The 23,036-nt window shown below is 36.2% G+C and overlaps 1 protein-coding gene and 1 non-coding gene across 10 annotated transcripts in view; one reads left to right on the forward strand and one right to left on the reverse strand.

Moving 5' to 3' along the window:
* CDC14B (cell division cycle 14B) overlaps positions 1-23,036 on the forward strand; it is a 120,592-nt gene that overhangs the window by 52,434 nt on the left and 45,122 nt on the right. For all 9 annotated transcript variants that reach the window (XR_007146097.1, XM_047829081.1, XM_047829084.1 and 6 more), the window contains exons 3-6: positions 487-562; positions 3,343-3,435; positions 16,168-16,244; positions 21,420-21,486. Coding sequence is in view for 8 of the 9 variants with exons in the window: in XM_047829081.1 (XP_047685037.1) it covers positions 487-562; positions 3,343-3,435; positions 16,168-16,244; positions 21,420-21,486 (313 nt within the window). In the remaining variant the exon portion in view is untranslated. The remainder of the gene's footprint in view (positions 1-486; positions 563-3,342; positions 3,436-16,167; positions 16,245-21,419; positions 21,487-23,036) is intronic.
* On the reverse strand, positions 20,738-20,883 carry LOC125151070 (U4 spliceosomal RNA). Its single transcript, XR_007146620.1, has one exon. It is a non-coding gene; the product is annotated as a U4 spliceosomal RNA (small nuclear RNA).

The raw sequence follows: 23,036 nt of genomic DNA on the forward strand, positions 1-23,036 counted from the left end.
TGAAGAATCTAAAGGTATGTTTATAAGTAGAATAGCCTTGGAAAATTACTAATCTGTTGATTATTGGAGAATGCTTTTTTTTAAAACTCTTGGTAATAAAATAGATCTTTAGGAAAAAATCAAAATGAAAGAACCTTCCTAAATTTAATAATTTACATTTGAAATTCTAATAGTTTAAGGTATATTGAGATTAAGCTAATATGCTACTAAGTAAGATGCTGTGTTTTTGCCAGTAGAAACATGTGGAAAAACAGCTTTTTTATTCAACAGGTATTTTCAGATGTTATCGAGGCTAGATTTAACCATTGTCACACTTGTTGTGTTTTTTTAATAAGCATTATTTACCAAAATACCACTAGTATTAAGTTGTATGATCAGTAAAAATTTGGTATACTCTTGTCTTAATTGGATCTTGTAGTTCCAAAAAGGCATTTATATTAGAGCATCTAGAATGTATATATATGTTTTTGTTTTTCATTTTTAAAGCTTCTACGCAGATTTTGGACCACTCAATCTGGCAATGGTTTACAGATACTGTTGCAAGATAAATAAGAAATTAAAGGTAAAATCTTTTTTACTTAAGATTTGACTTAGGTAATCATTGTTAGCCTGATCGTGGGGAGGGAAAAGTAAGGAAAACATACCTCTGTTTTTTATTTAAAAAAAAAAAAAAAAAAAAAAAAAAAGTCTTGTTTCTCACTGCAGTGGTGCTTAAGACATACATGTGGCTTATTGTTTTATATAGTCATAGTGTATATGTTTATTTTCCAGAGTTTTGACTGAATGGTTTAAGACTGATTGAGTCATTTGGTTCTGGTTTGAATTGGTAATGATTAAATACTTGAAAAGCCAAAGCGGAAATTGGTTATTAAAGTGAAACCTCTTACTGTCTGTTCTAATGGAACTGAAACCCAGCAAGAGAAACTTAAACTTCCCTTGCTTTGGTCAAACAATGACCTTTCTGCCTTCACTTTGACAGAGAATGCTAGCAAACTAGTGAAGAAAATTGCATCATCTTACTTCCATTCTATCTTTAATGTCCCGTGATATTGTACTACTACTTGTGACTTTTCACCCTCACCCTTTGTACATACTATTAAGGACCAGGGAAGGTAGGGGCAAACAGCATCTCTTTAAGGCTGTATATGAGAGTTGCAAAGAATATTTCTGTTAGTTTGAACTCAGACCCCATTCCTTTATTTAAAAAACTTTGACTTATGGTTACATATAATAAAAAGTGTCTGTGTACTGCTAGCAATTCCAAATTAGTCACTGTAAATTCTCACGTAGAAAGTGCTGCATTTAGGGGCCATTACTTTTTTAAAAACAATGTTATCCAGGTGATTACTTACCATACTATTACACAGAAGAAATAAAATTTATTTTCAAGTAAAAATTAAATTGTATTAAAAATTTATGAGTGATTAAGGCAGATTTTTTTTCCCCTTGAGCCTCAAACCTAAAATTCCCCATCATAACTGTTGGAAATACCTGCCAGAGGAGTTACTAATCTGCAAAATGACAATGTGCCTTTTCTTTTTGTATTATATAGTATGCCCTACAGGTTTATGTAGAGATGGAAACTCTTTTTTTCTGGGCTTTATTTTTCTCTTGAATAGGAATATAAGCATTTATGGCCTTGTATATTTATGTCCACACCCTCCTCCTTTTTTCCACTTGCCAGTGGCAGGTCTTTTGTTCATACAGGGCTAGGAAGCTAAAAATAATTTCCTCTCCCCCTGCTTGAGTTTCTTTGCTCTAATTTTGAAAGACTTTTTCCCCCTGTGTATTCCTCTATCTACAGCCTTTTATCCTTCAGTCAACCAAGAATATATTGGTATATTAGTCCTTTTTTTTTTTTTTAACTTTTTATCATTTACTAGAACCAACTTTCAGGGTATTGACCATCCAACCTGGTAGAAACATTACTGCCTACTCAATTAGTGATAAAAAACATGTATAGAGTTTGAATTTCAGTGTCTTGTGCTTATGTTGCTCTATGACTGGTTGGGTTTTGTTTTTGTTTTTAAAATCAACTTGGATCTCTTACTCTATGTAAACAAAATATGTACACATTCATCATTGACTCACAGAAGCCAAGAAATATGTGCTTTTTGAACTCAATATATCCTTTTTCTTGTGCTTACCTGAATCTGTTTCTGCTCACGTTAGTGAAATACAGGTGAGGAGGTCCTAACTAATCATATGCTTTCTTTGGTTTTTAAATTCCATATCCTTTTAAATAAAAAGTATAATGTATTTACAGGATTGAAGTATAATGTATGTACAGAAATAGGTACAGATCTTGAGGTTCAGATCAATGAATTTTCACAAACTGAATATATGTAGGTAATCATCTAAGTCATCAAATCAAGAACAGAATGTTAGCAACGCCACACAAGAGCCCACTTATGCTCTGTTATCTCTGTTCCACCCCTTCTCTGCCCTGTTACCTCATTCACTATCCTGATTTGTAACAGAATTATTTTTGCCTGTTTTTATTTACCCTTTTATTAAAAACAATTTTTTTAACATTTATTCATTTTTGAGAGACAGAGCACGAGTGGGGAAGGGGCAGAGAGGGGGAGACACAGAATCTGAAGCAGGCTCCAGGCTCCAAGCTGTCAGCACAGAGCCCAACGCACGCGGCTTGAACTCCTGAACTGCAAGATCTTGACCTGAGCTGAGCCCGAAGTCTGACTCAACTGACTAAACCACCCAGGCGCCCCACCCTTTTATTTTAATGTAAAGTTTTTGGGAATAGATGTTAGAAACAAAAACGGGGAGGGGCGCCTGGGTGGCGCAGTCGGTTAAGCGTCCGACTTCAACCAGGTCACGATCTCGCAGTGCGTGAGTTCGAGCCCCGCGTCGGGCTCTGGGCTGATGGCTCGGAGCCTGGAGCCTGTTTCCCATTCTGTGTCTCCCTCTCTCTCTGCTCCTCCCCCGTTCATGCTCTGTCTCTCTCTGTCCCAAAAATAAATAAATGTTGAAAAAAAAAAATAAAAACAAAAAAATAAAAACAAAAACGGGGAAAGGAAAGAAAAGTCCCCCCCCCCCCCCGCCTTTTCTAGCATCATATGTATTCTTTCAGAGCATGTACTCTAAGCATATACCTGTTCATGTCTCTTCCTCACTCCTTAATTGTACATTCATTTTAATCCAAGAATATGTCTATTATGGGAAGGTACATGGTATTTTTGAGTATTAGAGTTAACTATTTTAAAGTTCTTGCTAATACAAATGCTTATATGTTGTTAAGATTTGGAATTTATATCTTCATCACAAAGTTTTAGAAAACTTGAAATTAAAGAGAAATACTAACAGCTGTTTATCTTTATGCAGTCCATCACAATGATGAGGAAGAAAATTATTCATTTTACTGGCTCTGATCAGAGAAAACAAGCAAATGCTGCTTTCCTTATTGGATGTTATATGGTAAGTATTAAACTGATTTCCTAACATATTAGTGAAAATGCATACGGCAGTGGTACTTTAAATTGCAGTTGGAATTTTGAAATTACATTTTCTATGATAACGTCTTGATTTCTTTCCAGAAAGAACATGTTTTGTTTTGTTTTGTTTTTAATTTTTTTTTTCAACGTTTATTTTATTTTTGTGATAGAGAGAAACAGAGCATGAACGGGGGAGGGGCAGAGAGAGAGGGAGACACAGAATAGGAAACAGGCTCCAGGCTCCGAGTCATCAGCCCAGAGCCCGACGCGGGGCTCGAACTCACGGACCGCGAGATCGTGACCTGGCTGAAGTCGGACGCTTAACCGACGGCGCCACCCAGGCGCCACCCAGGCGCCCCTTGTTTTTAAAGATTTGACCAGCTGGAAAGGCTGTGCATGTTTGGGAGGATGCGGTATATGGGAGGTTTCTGTACCTTTTACTCAGTTTTGCTGTTTTGAACCTAAAACTACTCTTTAAAAAGTCTGTTTTTTAAAAAAATTGATCAACTACTGTGAAACCCCTTTTCTGTGTTTTGCACTTAATAATGCCCCCAAAGCTGTGTTTTTATAAACCCATGGTCCGTTTAGTGAAGTTGTAAAAGTGGAGTCAGGATTAATAATTGTTTTTTTTTTCTAGAAAAACAGCAAAGTGCATCATATGAAGTAAGAGTGCTTTATAATTTGAATATAGGCAATTTTTTCCTAACTGAGGTATGATTCTTAGATCTATTCTTAGGATTCTCTCTATTATCAAAATATCTTGCATGAGGAAAATGGGTGCATACTGCATAGGTTACACGGGACATTGAGAGGTCTGTTTGAATCATTGCAAAGTGTGTTTGGAATAGCCAGTATTTACACAAGAGTTATAAATTTCATTTATTTATAAGCATCAAGGAAGAGCTTTATTTTTTTAGTCCCATTTTATCACTGCCTGGTGCATTTATCTGCAGGAGTATCTTAGCAGCAAGTTTTCCAGAGTATGCCGAGAGCTCCTCCAGAGTGGTGTGTCCCTTATCTTTTTGTTTGTTGGTATGGAAGCTAGCTGTTCTGTTCACTGGAGAAAAGCAAGTTGAATGTGTTTTCTACTCCCATCCACCATAAAGGGATTGTCTTTGAAGTTCTTTAGATAAGTTCTTTCTTCCCTCAGCTTGCTACTTGATTCTGTCATGCTTTCCTCCCTTTGAAAGTTATTTTCTGGTATATAGTTTAATAATTTAGAATGTACAGTGATTAGACCACAAGTTGGTGGTACTAGCTAACATTGCACCTAAAAATTTAGTGATTTCCTTTTCTGTTAAAGGTAAATCATTAACAACAGTGATTAAGGCCTTTTTTGCTTTTGTTTTTCCTCTTGTGCTCACAGAAATAGTTAATAGAAATGTTTCTGGGATAGTTTTATCATCTCCGAATATATGAAACACAGGTTGTAGATGATGTCTATTAAAATTTGACTTCTTAAGCTTATCGAAATGTGGTGCTTTTGTTTAGCTGTTTGTTTTTCCATCTTTCCTGGTGTTTATTGTGCTTCACAGCAAAAATTCTTAGGGGTAAAAACAAGCCTATGCAGGTTCTCAAGAAAAAAAGAATAGGGAGGTGGCTCTTTTAACAGGGGCATTTGGTCCCATTACTTAGCCAATCACTGGGGATAGGAACCCCATGGATTACAGCATAAATCATGACAGCTTTACAGAAAGAGGGATGTAGCCAGAATTCTTGGGGTTTGTATAGTGTTAGAGGAGATGCTGGAGAAATGGCCCTTGGTGTGACAGTAAAAGTCTTTGCACTGCCCAGGAGAAAATCTGGGTGGCTGAAGCCATTCCATTTCAGAGAATGTGCGCTTGCCTAGAACATACCGAGTTCTGCCTGGACTGTTCTTGGTGCAGTTGTTTGTTTCTGGTCAGGTGAGATGTCCCCAAGTTGGGGGGTGGGTCTTGGGGAGCCAGACATGATGTCTTCAGTGTGAAGACCCTCCAGAGAAGGTGGCTGTGATCATGGTGGAAACCAAGCGTTTTGTTAAAAACAAAACACTTGATAATTTTATAAATAAGAAATCTCTTTTTAATAATCTTATTGGTGTTGTGTGTTACTGCTAGTGAAAAAAAAATGACCTCTTGGCAAATTTACCAAAAATTTGTTGTCATATTTGTTTTAAGTTTGGTGTTGGCCTTTTGACTTTGTTTATGGTTTATTTTGGCATGTAGAAGTGTATTTTTCTATTTTTAACATATTTGGAGTTAGAAATCCTTCCAGGATTTTATGCTCTCAGATTAACACTGATTTGATTGGTTAGGAAAGTGCCAGGTAAGCAATTTGGACATGGACTTGAGTTCATTCCTTTGCTCAGTTAGAAGCCAGCTTGGCAGGAGGATCACAGCTCTTGGCTGTAGTAAAAGTCCTTGCAGCCATGACTGGCTGGCTAAAGTGGGAGCTTGGAGTTCAAATGATGCTAGGTAGAGAAATAGGAGAAAACCTTCTAAGAAAAGGAAATTTATTAATAGTAGCAAAAGAGGATCGAGGTATAACATGGACACCTTAAAAGATGAAACATCAAAGGTAAGTAAATAGAGATTTGATCTGGTTGAAGTCTGTTAAATCCTCTGATGAAAGATTTGTAGAAAGAATGAGAGTTCCCTAAAAAATCGATCTGCAGCCTTGATAACCTTTTTTTGGAGTTATTGAGGAATTTTGGAGATTGTAAGGCTTTTTAGTGGTTGACCTGGAAGATGGTGTGGTAATGTTAAAACAGAAAGTCTAGAGGAAGAAGTTTCGGGAAGGAAATGTTCCAAATGGACTGACTCTTGATCCATCCTTTTACACTCTGGGATTCTGAAGGGGATGTCCCCTTCATCTTTACACATTCAGAAGGACCTAATACAGAGTGTGGAGGAGGCTTGAGAATAAAGTGGCAGTACTTCTATTATCTTTTTGTCTTAAAAACAGAGGAGGTTAGTTTTATAAAAGTACTCAAAATAACTTAGATACTTAAAACAGGATTGATATGCTCATGCTCCCTTTTGTCAGATGGTCAAGTGTCACATGTGGCAGAAGTGAGATTATTGGCTTAACTATTTGTCTTCAATGTGCATATTTCCAAGTAATGCACTTTGTGTGGCCTGGTAAATGGATTCACAATCATCTGAAATGGTAGGAGCTTTGGTAACAAATTATGGTGAAAGTAACAATCTTAGGGTGCTTGGTTAAGCATCCAACTCTTGGTTTCAGCTCAGGTCAGGATCTCACAGTTTTGTGTGTGGGTTTGAGCCCTGCATGGGGCTCTGTGCTATCGATGCAGAGCCTATTTGGGATTCTCTCTCTCTACCTCTCTCTCTCTCTCTCTCTGCCCCTTCCCACTTGTGCTGTCTCTCTCTCAAAATGAATAAACTTTAAAATTTTAACTAAAGCAAATTAAAAAAAAAAGGAAAAATCTTGTATACCACTCACCGTAGAAGACTTGAGGAATGTGAAAGATAAGTGCATTACATCATTTTATGAAGTGGTAAGTTTACCCTGTTGTGATAAGTCTGTGATTCCTTATTACCTAGCCAGATTTGGAGAGGGGTGGTGTATATAGCCTGTCATTTCAAGTAAAGGTGAAGTTTTAAGTGAAAGTGCCTTTCAAAACAAATACATTCATAATTAAGAGAGTATTTTGAAAATAAAAGTTTGAAACTTTTGTCATTTTGTGAAAAATGTCATGTACAAAACCTGTGTACCCTTGAGAAATTTAGAAAATCTTACTTAAAAATAAAAAATAAAAACCCTTTTATGTTTATAAAAACAGGACATGTGCAGGGGCGCCTGGGTGGGTCAGTCGGTTGAGCGGCCGACTTCAGCTCAGGTCATGATCTCGCGGTCTGTGAGTTTGAGTCCCGCGTCGGGCTCTGTGCTGACAGCTCAGAGCCTGGAGCCTGTTTCGGATTCTGTGTCTCCCTCTCTCTGACCCTCCCCCATTCATGCTCTGTCTCTGTCTCAAAAATAAATAAATGTTAAAAAAAAAAAACAAAACAGGACATGTGCATATGTGTGTGTAATATACTATATGTTTTATGTTCACTAGTACAGTTTTATCACCTATTTTTTTCAGTCAGTGGCTCATTGTTCCATTTTAGTACATACTGCATCATCTCTATACCTGGATTATATTCATATTTCCTCCATCGATCCAAAATGTCCAAAGCAATATGTAATCCAGGACCACACATTGTGTATGATTGTTGTGCCTTTAACCTCACTGACACATTCATGGTACCTTTTTGCTAACACGGATTTATGGAAGAGACCAGACCTCTTATGGAATGTTCTACCTTTCGAATTTCTCTGGTTTCTTCCTTGTGGTATGTTTTAACTGGTTTTCTCCATTCTCTGTATGTCTTCTGAACTGGAAGTTAAATCTGTAGGCTTGTGCATTAGTAGAATATTTTGCATCCTATCAGAAAACATATGATATAATACCTAAATTACCATTCAGGATGCTAAAAATGTCCTTTGGATTAGGGGCTAATCATCAAATTCCTTCAATGTATGATTTTCTCCTTTATGACTTAATGGATTCAGATGGTGTTATTTTGAAACTATTTGTATGTTCAGTTCCCCATCAACCATGCAGCTAGTGTTTTAAACAACAATTATAGTACTTGCCTCAATCAATTTTATTATGATTTCAGTGTAACCATAATTCCTAATTATTTCATTCATCCTTCATTTATTAGTTGGCTTTCTTTCATGGAAATTGAACTTCCTTTCTTCCAGTTAAGATTGTTGATTATCCTGAAACCAGTTTCCTACTGAAAAGGCAGAATGAATGGTGTTTTTCCATTTAAGTACACAGTTTTCAAAGTCAAGTGTTCTAGTGATAGCCACAAAACAAAATTTTATAACCTGCTTTAAAATCATCTAAGTAAAGTTTCAGTGGATTTTGGGCTTATTTGCTAAGCATGTTTTCAAATGTGCAGCACTCCTCCATTAGTTTTTAGTAATATCTGATTAGCATTTGGTAAGTTGGGAATTTACTAACCAAATGTCCATCATTGGCTGGATGGGTTGAAAGAATGAGTGTAATCGTTTCTGCATTTACATATACTTACCACAGTAAAGTATCTGTTTTAGTTAAAGCACCCATTAAAATAAAGAATTGAAACAGCTGTGCATGATTTTATGTATATGAAGTTCTTGGAAGGCTAGCTATTCTATTCTATAGAGACAGAAAGCATATCAGTGGTTGTCTCAGACTTATGGGGAGGGGGAAACATTTGGGATTAACTGGGAAGATGCACAAGAGAACCTTTGAGGGTGATGGGAATTTCCTGTCTGGATTGTGTCATGGTTATATAGGTGTAGACAGTTGTTAAAATCCATTGACTTGTACATTTAAAATTATGTTTTTATTGATTGTAAAATATACTTCTGTAAATATTTTTTAACTAAAAAAAGTAATAAATAAATAGAAGAAAAGAAGTAGCCGAACTCACAACTCACAACTAGGCATTTAAAAACACTTAAAAAATGAAGCATTAGCTGTTAAATTTATTAATATTTTAGTGAAGAAGTTCTTTATTTTATTATTTTTTGTGTGAAGAAGTTCTTTAAAGCACAATTACTGTATATAATCATTTAAGAAATAACTGTCACTTTATCTTTGTCTATTTAATTTTTTATGTGTATACTTGTAGTGGAAGTGATAGTGTGTAATACTAGTAGGTATAAACATTAATTTCTAGTTGCAAAATAGTTTTTTGAAGAGGCCACTGAGCTGGCTTTTAATTTCAGTTTAGGTAGAATATCTGGCACAAATTAAACATTGAATAAAATGTCTTCTTCTTTTTCTTTTTTTCCCCCTGCTCCTGTCCACCATTATCATATCTTAAATCTGCTTTTTATATTAAAAAACAAGAAAGTTACCATTTTATCTTATTGCCCCAGCAGCAGTTCTGTTTTCCTGCAGATATATAGTATTTAGCTCTTCCATAGGTTAAATGTACTTTTGAGGGCTAGCGTGGGAAATTAGCCATTGTTTCTAATAGTTTTTGTGGTTAAAGCGTTCTGAGTATAAGATAAATGACAGAAGCAAACTCTTGGTACATAGTTTGCAAATTTGCTTTCCTTTAATGTTTAATAGATTACTTTGGTAGAGCTAATTGTGCTCACATATAGATTTCCTGTTCAAAATTTATCACTCTGTATTATTATTTTTTATTTCCAAGCAATTTTTATAACCTTTATAATGACTTACCTTGTAAATTGTTAACATTTACATTGAAAATTATACTAATTAAATTCTGGGAATTGATTAATTCAGCAATCTGTGAGTAGAATCCTAAATTGTATTGAATTTGAGATTACTTCAACAATTAGAATAAGAGCTCAGGGACTTAATTTGTTATTTAATGATGATCTTTTGAACTTGTAGTCTCCTTTTCCTGAAGGATTTAATTATTTTGGACCCGGAGTAGTCAGTACCAGGTTAAGGTGGCTGCAGGGTGAAGGGATCAGATGAGAAGTTAAGACAAAGGGAGCACAGAGGAGAGGATCTGGGAGCTGTAGGTAAGAATCCAGTTCGGCAAATAGCCATCTAAATGGGGCAGCAAAGACTGGAGGATAAAATCAGGTGGGATGGCCAGGGTCTTGGCCCTGGGCAATACTCAGCCCTGGGCAAACACCCTTCCTGGGTGTCAGTGAAAAGTAGGGCCAACAGCAACAGGCAGCTGTAAATAGCAACCAGGAACCAGGTTAGTGTGAGGTGTGCCCAAAAGGGGATAGGATGTGGCGGAGGAACAGGCCAGGTGGTAGAGGTGGCTGTAGGCATCACAGTTCACAGCCTTACTACTTCTTCCTTTTTCACCCTGGTGAGCCTGACTGCTGGTATTTCAGCTGCCCATGATACTTGCTAGGTGGTATTAGTTTGGGGAAAAGGTAAAGAGAAATGACTCTGACTGTTACGAGCTTTGATTGTAGATCTTTTAAGCTGTCTGGAATTTTGGATCCTGTCCTTGTTTTAATACTTATTTTATTTTTTTATTAAAAAAATTTTGTTTAACATTTATTTATTTTTGAAAGGCAGAGAGACAGAGCGTGAATGGGGGAGGGGCAGAGAGAGGGGGAGACACAGAAACAGAAGCAGGCTCCAGGCTCTGAGCTGTCAGCACAGAGCCCCATGTGGGGCTCAAACTCACAGACTGCAAGATCGTGACCTGAGCTGAAATCGGCTGCTTAACTGACTGAGCCACCCAGGCACCCCTAATACTTGTTTTAGATAGTATGGTTTCTCATCTATAAGTAAGGGCTGAGCAGTAGGCCCTCTTCCATCCATAGCAAGCAGTGTGATTTTGGGTGACCAGTTGGAGAAGTGGGAGAGTAGTGGCCTGCTGGCTTTGTGTAACTAACAGTATTTATTTTTTAAATAATAGTAGTTTGTTTGTTTTTGCCATGTTTAAAAATTAGGTTTCATGTAAAAAAAAATCAAGATTTTTGCTTTGTTTAAAAAAAAAAAAATCCCTACTACTCACATAGTATAACCATGTACACTTAATACCCAGAACCAATTCCCTCACATTAAAAAAAAAAAAAAAAAAAAAAGTTTATTTATTTATTTTGAGAAAGAGAATGAATCCTAAGCAGGCTCTGCCCTGTCAGCATGGAGCCCTACACAGGGCTGGATCTCACAAATCCTGAGATCGTAACTAGAGCTGAAATCTAGAGTCAGACCCTTAACTGACTGAGCCACCCAGGCGCCCCTCCCTCACGTTTATTAGCTGTATGGCTTTGGTAGATATGATTGCTACTCCAAACTTCCAGTTTCCCTTTATCTAAACTGAGAGTCATTATACTAGCCTACTGTTATATAAATAAAAATAATTAAAAAGTGAAAACTGTTGAAATATAAGGCCATCTGATTTTTTCTAAAAATGATTTAGGTTTTTTTTTCATATTTCTGTATTTGTGCAGGAGCTGTGAAATTGATTTATTTATCTTATCATGTAAAACTGTATTGTATATAGTCTTTCCCTGCTCAATAAACTATTTCCGTAAGCTTATTTCCATGTTTAAGCTTATTTCCAACTTTCACGAACATTTCGGTGTTAATCTGGAGAGAGTGATTTCTTTAAAAAAGATCATTCAAGTCTTGGCATAGGAAAGACCGTGTCATCTGGTTGATGCGCATGTAAGTTAATACTGGAAACATTGTGACATTTCTCCATGAAAAATACTTGAAAATGGGGGCACCTGGGTGGCACAGTCGGTTAAGTGGCTGACTCAGGTCGTGATCTCAGTTTGTGAGTTCAAGCCCCGCGTCGGGCTCTGTGCTGACAGCTCAGAGCCTGGAACCTGCTTCAGATTCTGTGTCTCCCTCTCTCTCTGCGCCTCCCCTGCTCACGCTCTGTTTCTGTCTCCCAATAATAGATAAACATTAAAAAAAAAAAGAAAAATACTTGAAAATGGTTTACTGGTTTATTGGGCTGCCACATTTGTTGTGGAGTTTAAGTACTTTTTGTTATTCTTCATTCTTAGGATGATTTGTGTAATGTTTTGGTTTTTAGAACTGTACCAAAGACCAATAAGTACATAGCTTAGGCTTCAAAATGCTCTGTAAGAATAGAAATAAGAAGCATGTGTCTAAGTGATTGGGTGTTATTATTTGAGGCCTGAGTGGTCAGGATTGAAACTGATCAGTCTGTGATTCTTTTCTTTCAGTCCACTAATTAATTAATCACCAATTGAGCCCAGCCCCTCCCAGGTTTTGCAACACCGATCAGTAGTCCAAGGTTAGAAGTTCTCACAGAGACTGAGGCAGGCAGATGGTAATTTATAAAATGGGGGTGGTGGAAGTCCTAGAAATGGCTTTGATTTTATTCAGCAAAAAAGATCATGACTTTGAAAAGCACTATTGACTTCTCAAGTATTTCTGCCCCAATATTTTATTCATCCTGTGAGATTGCTGTTTGCTTCTTCAGAGAGAGAGAAAGAGAGAGGTGGCAACAAGCTCTCCTTCCTAATGCTTTCTAAGCCACAAGACTTGCTTATCTTTACATCTCTGCACTTGTCACCTATTTTTTTATTTATACACTTTTAACAAACTGATCATTTCTTACTGTTGATTGTGTTACCATATTATTGCTGCCTGACAAATTACCCCCCTGGACTACAGTCATCTAAAGGCTAGCCTGGGGCTGCTGGAGGGTGCACTGCTAACGGGGTCTCTTCACACTCCTGCCAATTAGCGCTGGTTATTGGCACATGGCCTTAGTTCCTTGCCACACAGCTGCCCAAGTACCGTCACTGAATGGCACCTTGAGGTACCTGGAGTGAGGAATCCAATGCTGGAACCACAGCATCATTTATGCCTCAGAAGTCACACTCTGCCTTTTATGCATTGTTTATACATAGGTGCCCAATCAATGTGGGAGGGGGCCATGCAAGGGTAGAAGTACCAGGAGGTGAGCATCACTGGGACTGTTTTGGAAGCTGGCTACCACAGCTGTTTAATATCTCTCTTGTTCCTCATTTGTTGCTTCCTATTTTTGGATGGCAGTGTGGATTTAGAGTGAGCATTCTATATTTGTACAAAGCTTCTCATGAAAATATACCAAAGGAATTTGAGAAGGACCTAGCTTCCAAATTGCCGGGAACACAGTGATAGATCATAAAATTGCATTGAGTTAGAGTTTACTAATTTGAGGATCTGTGTTAATAGAGGAGCCATTTATAGGGTTTTTCTTAAAAAACAAATTTAGAATAATTTCATTTGGCAAGGCCTTTTGATGCGGGAAGATACGTGAGTGTACAGTTAAAAATGATAGATTGCTAGCAGATATTTCCTTAATAGTTCTGTGTCTTAGTCCTTCTGAGTAGCCATAACAAAGTATCAGAGACTGGGAGGCTTATAAACAGAAATGTATTTCTCACAGTTCCGGAGGCTGGAACTTCTGGGATCAGAATGTCAGCATGGACTGGTGAGGCCTCTCACGTGGTGGAAGGGGCTGAGGATCTCTCTGGAGCTTCTTTTAGAAGGCACTAATCCCATTCATGATGGCTCCACCTTTATGGCTAACCATCTCCCAAAGGCCCCATCTACTAATAGCATCACATCACCTTTTGGGGGTTAGGATTTCAACATAAGAATTTGCAAGGTGGGGCACACAAACATTCAGACTATAGCATTATATAAATAGACTTATTCTGAGTCTATAAATTTCTTTCAGCTTATCTCATTATACCCAGTATTACCTGTTTAAGTACATTATGTACAAGCATCCCCCAACTAGATTTCAAAAATAACATTTTTTTTTTAAGTTCATGGCTAGGGATTTAGGTTTTATTCCCCCATAGGAGGAAATGTTATATTGCTCTTGTGTTCTTTGAATTGAACTTATGTTCCAAGGCTAACCCAGAATTATTTAATGTATTAGCGACTGTGTTTTGAAAGTAAGGAAATAATACTATTGCAATTTTAGTAATTAAAGAAACCAAAGAACTGCAATCTTGAGTAAGAGGAATTTTCTTTAATGTGGTGCTTAAGGAAAAATTACTATAATTTGAGAGAAGGTTTTATTAGAAATTTATGGAAAATCTGAAAGAGGTCTCTGGATTTTATTTACTTAAATTATGTATATATACACATATATACTCAAACACAATTGAATCAAACCTGTTTTCACTCTCATTTGCCTCAAAGTGTTTTTTATTTGGTTTTGTTCTTTTAGTTTCAGGGGTGGTGTTTGGAGGGGAGTTGTCTGCTAGTAAGTCCTAAAATAGAATGGAGAAAAGAAAATACTTTAGTGATGTTATATAGTAAGCCTTAGATAAAAAAGGAAGCATGTTGGAGACTAGAAGAGAATGAGGAGATTTGGAAAGAGGGATTTGTTTTTTAAAAAGTTTTAAATTTTTCCTGAAAGAATTGTTATGCTGTCTTTCCAAATGAATAGTAATAAAATAAAAAGTCAGTTGACAGGTTGATGCTTAAAAGATAATGTATAGACAAGTATGATGAGTGAGATTATAAATGATTATCTTGTGGCTAACTCATGATAAACTGCAATTGTATATGAGTCAGAAATACTTGTACTTGAAAATTTGTTTGATACTGGGTAACAAAGTATTTCCTTATTCTTGGAATTGATTGTTCTTTGTGGTACTTTTTTTGTGGATTTGTATCCTCCTATAGATAAAGAAATGTTAAGAGATAAATATTGGAAGATTCTGTATAGTTAATTATAGTTGAGCATTTTTTTTAGAGTAAATGGGATGAAACCATATTGAGAAACAGCCTAGACATTGGGAAAATTTTCCATTTGTGATTCTTAAAACAGAAAATTGGTAAAATGCCCTCTGGAAGCTGAGTTAACTGTTATGACTAGTTTTGGAATATACCCTTCTCTAAGTTTCAAAGATCCTTGCTGGATCTGTGATTTTGTAATTTGTTTTAATCCAATAACTTTTTAAACTTAAGATTTAAACATTTTCTAACCATTAACAAGTAGATTTAGGTTCAGTGAATTAAACATTGAACCACAGTATATATAATATATAATCTATGAACCAGGAGTCAAATGAAACCCACGATGTGGGTCCTCACTTGAGACAGCTCACATTACATTGAAGAAACAGCTCATATGTGTATGTAGTAGAGATTAAAAGTTTATAATTAACTTTTTTAATGATTTATTTTTACCAGTCAACATTTAAAGTATATTATCCCAAAGTAAGCTTTAGCACTGACTCTAATTTGTATCATAATATATGTGCCAAATCTAATGCTTGTGGCCACCTCCCCTCCCCTATATATGAGGTGAAAATGCCCTGCCCTGCAGGAAGATTCTGAGTTGGAAAAAGACTTGTGCCTTCAGATAGCATGTGGGTCAGATAATCCCAGGCAAACTTAATTGGAGATTGAAGATGACTTATTTAGAGGGAGGCCAGTAGTTTTTTTAGAACCAGTGACTTTGAAGGAACAGAAGGAGAGTATGAGGCTAGTAAAATACTTCTGCAACACTACAACTGAGAAGACAGTGGAACAACATGTATAAATTATTGAGAGAAAAGAACTACCCACCAAAAATCATATACATAGTCCATAAATTCAGGGCAGAAAACAAGAAATTATCAGAAATGTGAGGAATACCTACCAGTAATGGACCTGAAATACTAAAGCATCTACTTGAAGTAATTCTACCAGATAAAAATGGAAGCATAATGTAGTTCTGAGGATAAAAGAAGCCAATGAGAATAGGAAGCAAATGCAGTTTTATAGGAAACTTGTACAGTATTGTAAGTAGTTAAATCTAAATGGATGGAGTTAATAAACTTGCTCTGCCTTTATGTCCTTTTCCACCTTTTCCCCAGTCTCAATCCATCTCCCAACCCTGACCCCCACACACTTCTTTATGATCATTTCAGTGGCTTTTCATAAAAGAGATGAGGTACAAGCATGTGCTCAGTCTAACATCTTGGTTTAGAAAATCTGTTTTAAAAATTCTATACTTGTTACTACAAAAGGTTGTTGTGAATTTGTTGCTGAGTGTTCTTCCTGCAAGCAACAGAAACTAGCTATGGCAGATTGAAACAAAAAAGGGATTCACTGACGGGTGCTGGGGGACTCTCAGGATCCTTGGGAAAGCTAGAGACCCAGGCTCAGGTAATTGGAGAGGTCACTTTGCAGTGACAGCACTATATCTTCATTTAGAAATAAATTGCCTTTTTCTTTTCTTTTCATATGTAGGTTATATATTTGGGGAGGACTCCAGAAGAAGCATATAGAATATTAATGTGTGGAAATACATCCTATATTCCTTTCAGGTAAATATAAGAGTGATATGATAAATTCATTCAGTCATGCCCTTGCCAGAAACATCTTGGTATAATTGTTTCTGAAAAAAAGAAGACCTGGTAAATAGTCATTTTAGAGTGGGTGCAAATAATCCGGTAGATCTGGGTTGCTCAACAGTGACACTTTCGACATTTTGTTGTGGGGGCTGTCCTGTGTATTGTAGGACACTCAGCAGCATCCCTGGCTTCTGCCTACTAGTTGCCAGTAATACCTCCACCTCCATGAAATTAATTGTGGAAACCAAAATGTCTCAGACATTGTCTCTAGGCAGTGAATCACTTCTATGTGAGAACCTCTGCCACTCATGGAAAATAGGCTTTATAATCAGATGACAGTCCTGTAGTTAGAACTCAGAGCTACCGCTGAGGAGTTTGAGTCCTGAGGAGTTAAGAGAGAAGTTTTCCTGATAATCAGGAGTTGGTTGCCACAGCAAAAAGGAACCTCTTTGTCCTAGGGATTTGCCAGCAGAGATAGTGGGCAAGGTTGCTAATGCAGCAACACTACTAGAGAAACCAAGTGGCTGTGTCCTAGAGGCACTCTGTAAATACTCTCTGTACATGAATGGATGATGTCCTCATCCTCATCTCAAACTTACCAGGTGATTGTGTTGAAGATCTTTTGAAAAAAACTTGTGGTCTTTTTTTTCTCTTTAAGTTCTAAAAATTTCTCTGTTTCTCAAAATCCTTGACTTAGTTACATTATCTAAATATTGTGTGGCGCTTGACATGTAATAAAGATGTGAAATAATTTTGCTGATTGCATGCTGTGTTGTTAATTTCAAGTGCGGTATTATTCTTCCACTTGTAAGTTAGGTAGTGATTTTAGTATTGTTGCATATACCTTGAATGCCTGATTTTGAAGGTATGGCTTCACTTTTTAAATGTAAGCTTGTGAATTTGACTTCATTGTGGACAAGCTTTAGGAGGGTCTCCCATTGGGCAGAATCTTCAATAACTGTAGGACTGTCCATAGACTTACTCCATGAAATAGATATTTGTTTCAATTACATACTGCACTAAAGATTGTATATTAAGTGATTTAGCAAATTGGAAGAATTACTTTGAACCCAGTACTATCACCTTTCTTTCTAGTGCAAGGATTATGTTAGGTATTCTGTTATTTGAGGTGGGTAGGGAGAGATGGAGATAATTTTCTAACATGGAGAGTGTGCTACTTTTCTTCTCAACCTGTAATCTAATAGCAACCATATACTTCCTTTAGAAGAAAGGCTTGTATCTGTGGTCTGTGAGTCACAGGAACATTGATATACAGTGATAATTTAGTTGTACAGAGCTCTTTATATTGATATTCCTCTATAATAGTGCCATTCTTAAAGTTTATAGCATAAGGTCTTGAAATAGAATAAGTGCACACATTTCCTATAATGCAAGTAAGGATCCATGGAACACTGTTGATGTAAAAGAGAGTTTGCATTGATTTAAATGCAAAGGCCAAAAATAGAATAAATGTTGCTTTTTTTTTTTTTTTTTTTTGCCATACCTGAGTTTAAAATTACTGAAGTTTGGCACTGAGAAATGAAGTTAGTTACTTCTAGTCCCAGGAGCAAATGTTTGTAATTCTTTAAAAAATAGGACTTAGCTAGAAACAGCTCAAGATGGTAAAATTTGAATCTTTGCAGTCACAGATGCCAGATATTTGATATATCTAAAGTATTGTGTCTCCAAGTGTGTCCTATGAATTAGTGTCAATCTGTGAAGTTTTTGTTCCAGTTAAGTATAGCAATTGAGAGCAAGATTTTAGAGACTTTGGTAATAATGTAATAGGATATTTTTATGTGTGTGGAATCGAATATTAGAAGAATTTGGGCTTGTATTTAATATGTTTTTTGCCTTCTGTTTTTCTAGTAATTCTTTTTTGTTTATAAAAAATGCATTTTTATGAATAAAATACTTTTTTATTCACAGAAATAAAATTGTGTTATTTGGGGTATGTAATAGTACAATACTGTTGTATTTTATACTTAACTGCATTCTACAAGAGTATCAGCATATGGCAAATATAAAAATCTGGTGCTTTATCACATTTTACTATTCTGTTGAACTTACTAGTTACAAAGTAGGCCAGTCAGAATTAATAAAGCTTGATAATATTTTTTAAGTTTGATAGTATTTTGGAAGAGATTGCATTATAGTCTTTTATTCTTGCCACTTGAAGTGCATAGTATAAATATAGCTGTTAAGAAGAGCATTGATTTACAGTTAAAAAAACTTTTGGTTCTCCACAGCAATATTTAATTAGATTTAATTCAACCTAGATATAATTCTTCAACCACTGAGTTGACTTGATTTCTTAATGGATATATTGAGTATTTCTCCCTGCATATCTAAACGAAAAAATAGTATAAAATGTAGTTCGATATTTTCTTGATACCTTAGGATTATGGTTATGAAGAGCATATATTTCTATTTTTTTGGTTATTACCTATAATACTCTTTTGCTTCTTAGTTGATTTTTTTATGGTGGAGGGGGTCTCTACTTACTATTTTCAGCCCACTAACCTCATGTGTATATGTAGCTACCATCCAGTTCAGTGTATAGAACACTGCCAGCACCCCTGAAGATTCCTTTCAGCCCTTTTCTAGTGAGTAACCACCCCCTAAGTAACCACTGCTGACTTCTACCACATCAGTTAGTTTTTCTTGACTTTGAACTTCTTATAAATGGAGTCAGAGAGTAGGCATTTCGCAGAACTGGGACTAGCTTTTAAAATACATCATGCCTGTGAGATGTATCTGTGTTATGGCAGGCATCAGTAGTTCATCTTTTTTTTTACTGCTTTTGTAGCATTCCATTCTATGAATACATCACAGTTTATTTGCTTTTTGTCCTTTTGATGGATTCCTGGGTTGTTTGCAGTTTGGGGCTATTATGCATACAAGCCGCCGCAAAATCTGTTATTTTTTAAACTAGTATTTGACACTGTTTTGCAGTTTTTCAGCAATACTCCTTCATTGATTCTCATCTGCTTTTCTAAGTTTGTTAAATGATCTTACCCGCCCCAACCTTACATCTAGATTCATAGCTGCTATTCTGCTGTTTTGAAGAAGCCTGATTGCTTGGGTAGAAGGAAGGAAGTGTGGGTGTGTTTAAAGTTGGAGGTGTTAATGAAGTAAACGGGAATGAATAAAGATTCTTGTCATCTATTCAGGTAGTATGATGCATGAGGCAGAACTTTAGCTGAGCCCAGATCAAAGCTTGTCGAATCATCATCGACTAGAGCAGGGCTTGGCCCATAGTAGGTTCTCAGAAAATATTCAATGAGTAAATGCATCAAGTTATCACAAAGACTGAATCAACATGTCTTTAATTTCACTGGGGAAGAATTAGCAGTACGTTAAGAAGATAATAAAAGTGGTAAAAACACTGGGATGCGATATGAGACTTCACCATATTTCCTCTGATAATTTTGTTTTGGTTTAGGCTAAATTACTTAATTTCCTTACCCATAGGTTCTTTATCTAAAAATGTTCTTTATTCAATGAAAAAATTATTTCTACAAATCAACAAATATTTGTGTTGATTATATAGGTCAGTGGTTCTTAAACTTGAACATGCATCACAGTCACCTGGAGGACCTGTTAGAACAAAAATTACCTGGCCCACCCATATAGAACCTCTGACTCAGTGGGTCTGGGGTGGAGCTGGGAATTAGCAGGTGATGCTGATCGTTTGATCAGTGACCACACTGATAACTGCTATGGGTCGTTTTGTTTTTCTCCTCCCGAATATTACCAATAAACTACTGGTAAAATCATTTTCTAGGTTGCATAGAGACCTGGTCTAGCTTTTGGATGAGCAGCTTTTTAAATTCAGAAGCTTACTGGACAAAAATGGCACATTGTAAGACATTGTGTGCAATCCTATGAAGGCTAACCTATAACTTAACTCAGTAATTCTAACCAATCCAGACAGTAATGTCTAAAACTAAAATAGTCCTTTTCCTCCTTGTTCATGTTGCTATGAAAGTCTGTATTCTTAAGGTTTATGTAAGTTGAAATCTTAAATAATTTTTCAGGTTAAGTAATACTACAATTGAAAACTCAACCAAGACAGGCAATTAATGATGGCTTCGCTAGCAGCTGTTTCCACCAGGGGACCAAATAAGGACCATTCAGAGAGTCACAGTTGTTTGGCATGTCTAGAATGATCACAATTAAATTAATTTTTATCTTGTCTAATTCCAAACATTTTTACTTCGTAATGGCTCACAGTAGCTAGAAGGGAGAAGTAGATGGGATTGGAGTTCAAAACCTTAACTGACATTAAGAGATTTGTGCTAAGATTACAGATAGATGTTGATGAGGTGTTGGGCTGTTGGGTGGAGTTGTCTGTAAACTAATTTAAGCACTTCCCCAAGAGCACTAAAGCTCTACTAAAGGTGGTTGGCCCCTTAGTTCCTGTGGTTTTCTTGGTATTCTAATCTTGTAAGAATCAGAAAGAAGTTACTCAGTTAACTTGTTAAAAATTGTGAAAGCATAATGAGAAGAGCAGACTGCCTTCTTTTTAGCTTGCAGCTAGTATTTCAGTTAGCAATAATTGCGCCTCGGATAAACCTCATTGGCTACAATACTGCCACTGTGCAAAGCTTGCACCTAGTATTTCAAATATTACTTTGATTTCCCAATATTGTTTTCCTTCATGGATAGACCTATATCTGCAGCATATACTTACAACATGCACACACATATATGTGTATACAGAATCAAAAAGAAGTCTTACCTGGTAACAGTTTAATATGGTATTTTCCAGTAAAAAAGAAAAGATTCAATGCCTTGCTCTTTTGTGGGGAAGGGTACATATTACTGATTAGAACTTAAGGAACTTTTGAAGCCCAGCCATCAAGGCCAAAAATGATCTAGGGAGATCATTTGAAATTTAAAAAGTGGTCATTATTGATTCATGCCTATAAAATAATATCTACTGGAATAGGTAGAAACTACAGTGAAATTTATAACAATGACTTATCCTTGACTTAAAAATCGAAAGGCAAGATTTTTGTTTTTTGAGTCTGATCCTCAGTATGTGGTTTGCTTTTAAATACTAGTCTGTTTGTCTTGAGGTAAGTGTACTACAGAAAACTAAATTTAATTGAGCTATGTATTTCAATACTTTTGGGATTTCAGAGATGCTGCCTATGGAAGTTGCAATTTCTACATTACACTTCTTGACTGTTTTCATGCAGTAAAGAAGGTAAGTGAATTGTAAGATGTACCCAGTGTTGAGTTGGAAGACTAGGCCTTTTCTGCAAGGATCTTCCAAGATGTGTATGATGTCAGAGATGTCCCATTTCCCACTAACTTTGCAATAATGCCAAACCAGTAAATGATTTTTCTGAATCTGAGTGTTTCTTGAATGAGTTGGGAAAAAAGCCACTTGAACAACAGAGCTAGTTATGTAATTAGGTTCTAAATCCAGACATGTTTTGGGTGCGTTGTGATTTCAAAGAAAAACAAGAAGTAAATAGATTACTGGTTTCCGAGTTGTCTTTGATTTATGTATTTTATGGGTCTGATAGCCACCAATCCTATTTACCACAGACATTTCTGTAATGCATTAATTGATACAAACACTTCGTTTTGTGTTTTCAAGCATTCAATTTCTAGTTCAGCAGAAGAATTTGTGTAGTCCATTAGTTTGTTACTAGGTTTTATGTAAGACTAAGTAGGTCACCACTGCTTTGTCAAAGTTATTTAAAAATAACTGCTGTGTTTTATAACCAGTACTGCCTGCCGTCTTTGACTCCCAGGGACACCTTTAATATCACATTCTAAATGAATGGGGTCCCCTGGAGTTATGTGACGCAGGCACACTCCCTCCCTCAGGTATGTGTCTTGAATGTCAGGGCAGCACAAGAGACTAGAATTTAAATCAGTAGCCCATGGATCAAATAAACTTTCAACAACATCTCAAGTTTTATGTGACTTACATTCTCACAGTCAAAAGGAGCCCTGGTTTGCTTTCTTGTATAATGAAACATGGTGGCTTTCTGAGAAATTTGAGGACTAGTTAGTATACTAATTCAGATATTAATTAGTTTATCTTTTTTTTCCTGTATTAGGCAACAAGGTATAGAACTTAATGTTGTTTTGGGTTTGAGTCCAGTGACTGTTAATAAAGGTGATCAAGTTCGTTGCCACAGGCTCTGAGGCAGCTCAATCAGGCCTCACTTTAGGCGGGTAATGTGCAGAGGAGGTGATCAAGAGATGGAGGGTATAAATGACCCCTGGGAACTGCTAATGCAGGCAGGTATACCTCTCCTTATGCTAGGGTTCCCTTCTCTCTACTTCCACTTCCTTTAAAAAGAGAGGTGAAAAACTTAGAGGGCCTTAGAAATGGTCCACTCTAACATTCTATTGTTATTTGTCAGCTTAGTTTTTTTCTTTTTTATCAGATATTATATCCAAAGCCTAATTAATTAGCAGGAACTATAAGTCAAAGACTCCTTTTCTTGCTCTATATTTAATTTTATTCGAGAGTCAACAGCTTCTGATTTTCAAGTTAAACATTTTTAATTTGTAGCTGATTTTGAATATTATTGCATATAAAAAAGGTTTATAAAAGTAATTGTGACTTCATTTTAATGCAGCTTCTAATAGGTTCTCCTTATGAGTAGAAATTGCCTTTAAACTACATCTTATTGTATCACTCTGTTAAGAGCATGTAGTTCAAATAGCATGACATATATTGAGTATTTTGAATTCAAAGAAATATAACTAATCATAGTCTTGGAATTAGAATTT

The sequence above is a fragment of the Prionailurus viverrinus genome, chromosome D4 (assembly GCF_022837055.1).
Source record: "Prionailurus viverrinus isolate Anna chromosome D4, UM_Priviv_1.0, whole genome shotgun sequence".
NCBI classification, from domain to species: domain Eukaryota; kingdom Metazoa; phylum Chordata; class Mammalia; order Carnivora; family Felidae; genus Prionailurus; species Prionailurus viverrinus.